Below are 1,226 nucleotides of genomic sequence, written 5' to 3'. Positions count from 1 at the left end.
GACAGGGTTAGGGTTCTACAGTCGTACCTTCAGCAGCAGTGAGTTGGACCTCAGTCTTCAGCAGAACCGGGTCGCCCCAGGTGGACAGAGCCGGGGACTTGGAGTGTCTCTCCCCGTACACCTGTCCTCCTTTCTTCACCACCAGGGTCCACATGTCCCTCCAGCTCAGACCCAGGGACACCTGGCTGCCCAGGCTCTTCAGCAGGTTCTTGGCCGCGTCCTTCAGGTGGAATGTCCCCTCGTCCTGCGGGACACCAGTCCCCCGTCAGAGGGACCACAGGTCCAGACTCTCAGACCGAACCGCAGAGACAAAGACTCACCTTTATGGTGAAGATGAGGACACGTCCCCGAGTCACCATGTTGACGAAGAGGATCATGGCTTCGTCCTCGTGGGGCGAGTATGTGTCAAAGATCCTCTTAGCCATGACATGTCCCTGAGACAGAGAGGACAGAGAGGACAGAGAGGACATGAGGGGACACGAGAGGACATGAGGGGACACGAGAGGACATGAGGGGACACGAGAGGACATGAGAGGACAGAGGACATGAGAGGACATGAGGGGACACGAGAGGACATGAGGGGACATGAGGGGACACGAGAGGACATGAGGGGACATGAGGGGACACGAGAGGACATGAGGGGACATGAGGGGACACGAGAAGACATGAGGGGACAGAGGACATGAGGGGACATGAGGGGACATGAGGGGACACGAGAGGACATGAGGGGACACGAGAGGACATGAGGGGACACGAGAGGACACGAGAGGACATGAGGGGACACGAGAGGACATGAGGGGACATGAGGGGACACGAGAGGACATGAGGGGACAGAGGACATGAGGGGAGATGAGGAGACAGAGGAGACAGAGGGGACATGAGGAGACAGAGAGGACAGAGAGGACATGTGTTTATATCTTTGTCTAGACTCATGTCCAACTGGTCTCAGGTCCAAGTAGATCTAAAGGTTCTGACCGTGGCCTGGTTCAGAACGATGACGTGGATCCCTCGGCCCTGTTCTCGCATGTCGTCCTCCAGAACCTGCAGGAGAACATCTGAGTTAACCAGAACCAGAACCAGAACCCTCTCACTTCAGAGTTTTTTCTATTCTTCTTCTAAACAGAGCAGAGTTACAGATCAGAGATTCTTACCCTGTGGGCCACAGCGCCACCTTCAGGGCCTCAGAAGAACAACAGTTTTATTACTTTGGGCTGCAGATTATATAT

General features: G+C 55.3%; 1 protein-coding gene across 4 annotated transcripts in view; it reads right to left on the bottom strand.

The window, feature by feature from the left end:
* The window catches only part of pomgnt1 (protein O-linked mannose N-acetylglucosaminyltransferase 1 (beta 1,2-)), an 18,650-nt gene that overhangs the window by 12,185 nt on the left and 5,239 nt on the right, over positions 1 to 1,226 (bottom strand). For all 4 annotated transcript variants that reach the window (XM_014031491.1, XM_014031489.1, XM_014031490.1 and 1 more), the window contains 3 exons: positions 976 to 1,041; positions 321 to 434; positions 28 to 244 (listed from right to left, as the gene is read on the bottom strand). In XM_014031491.1, coding sequence (XP_013886945.1) covers positions 28 to 244; positions 321 to 434; positions 976 to 1,041 — 397 coding nt within the window. The remainder of the gene's footprint in view (positions 1 to 27; positions 245 to 320; positions 435 to 975; positions 1,042 to 1,226) is intronic.

This window comes from Austrofundulus limnaeus, unplaced genomic scaffold, assembly GCF_001266775.1.
Source record: "Austrofundulus limnaeus strain Quisiro unplaced genomic scaffold, Austrofundulus_limnaeus-1.0 Scaffold1260, whole genome shotgun sequence".
Classification (NCBI taxonomy): Eukaryota; Metazoa; Chordata; class Actinopteri; order Cyprinodontiformes; family Rivulidae; genus Austrofundulus; species Austrofundulus limnaeus.
This window is presented reverse-complemented; position numbering and strand designations above follow the sequence as displayed.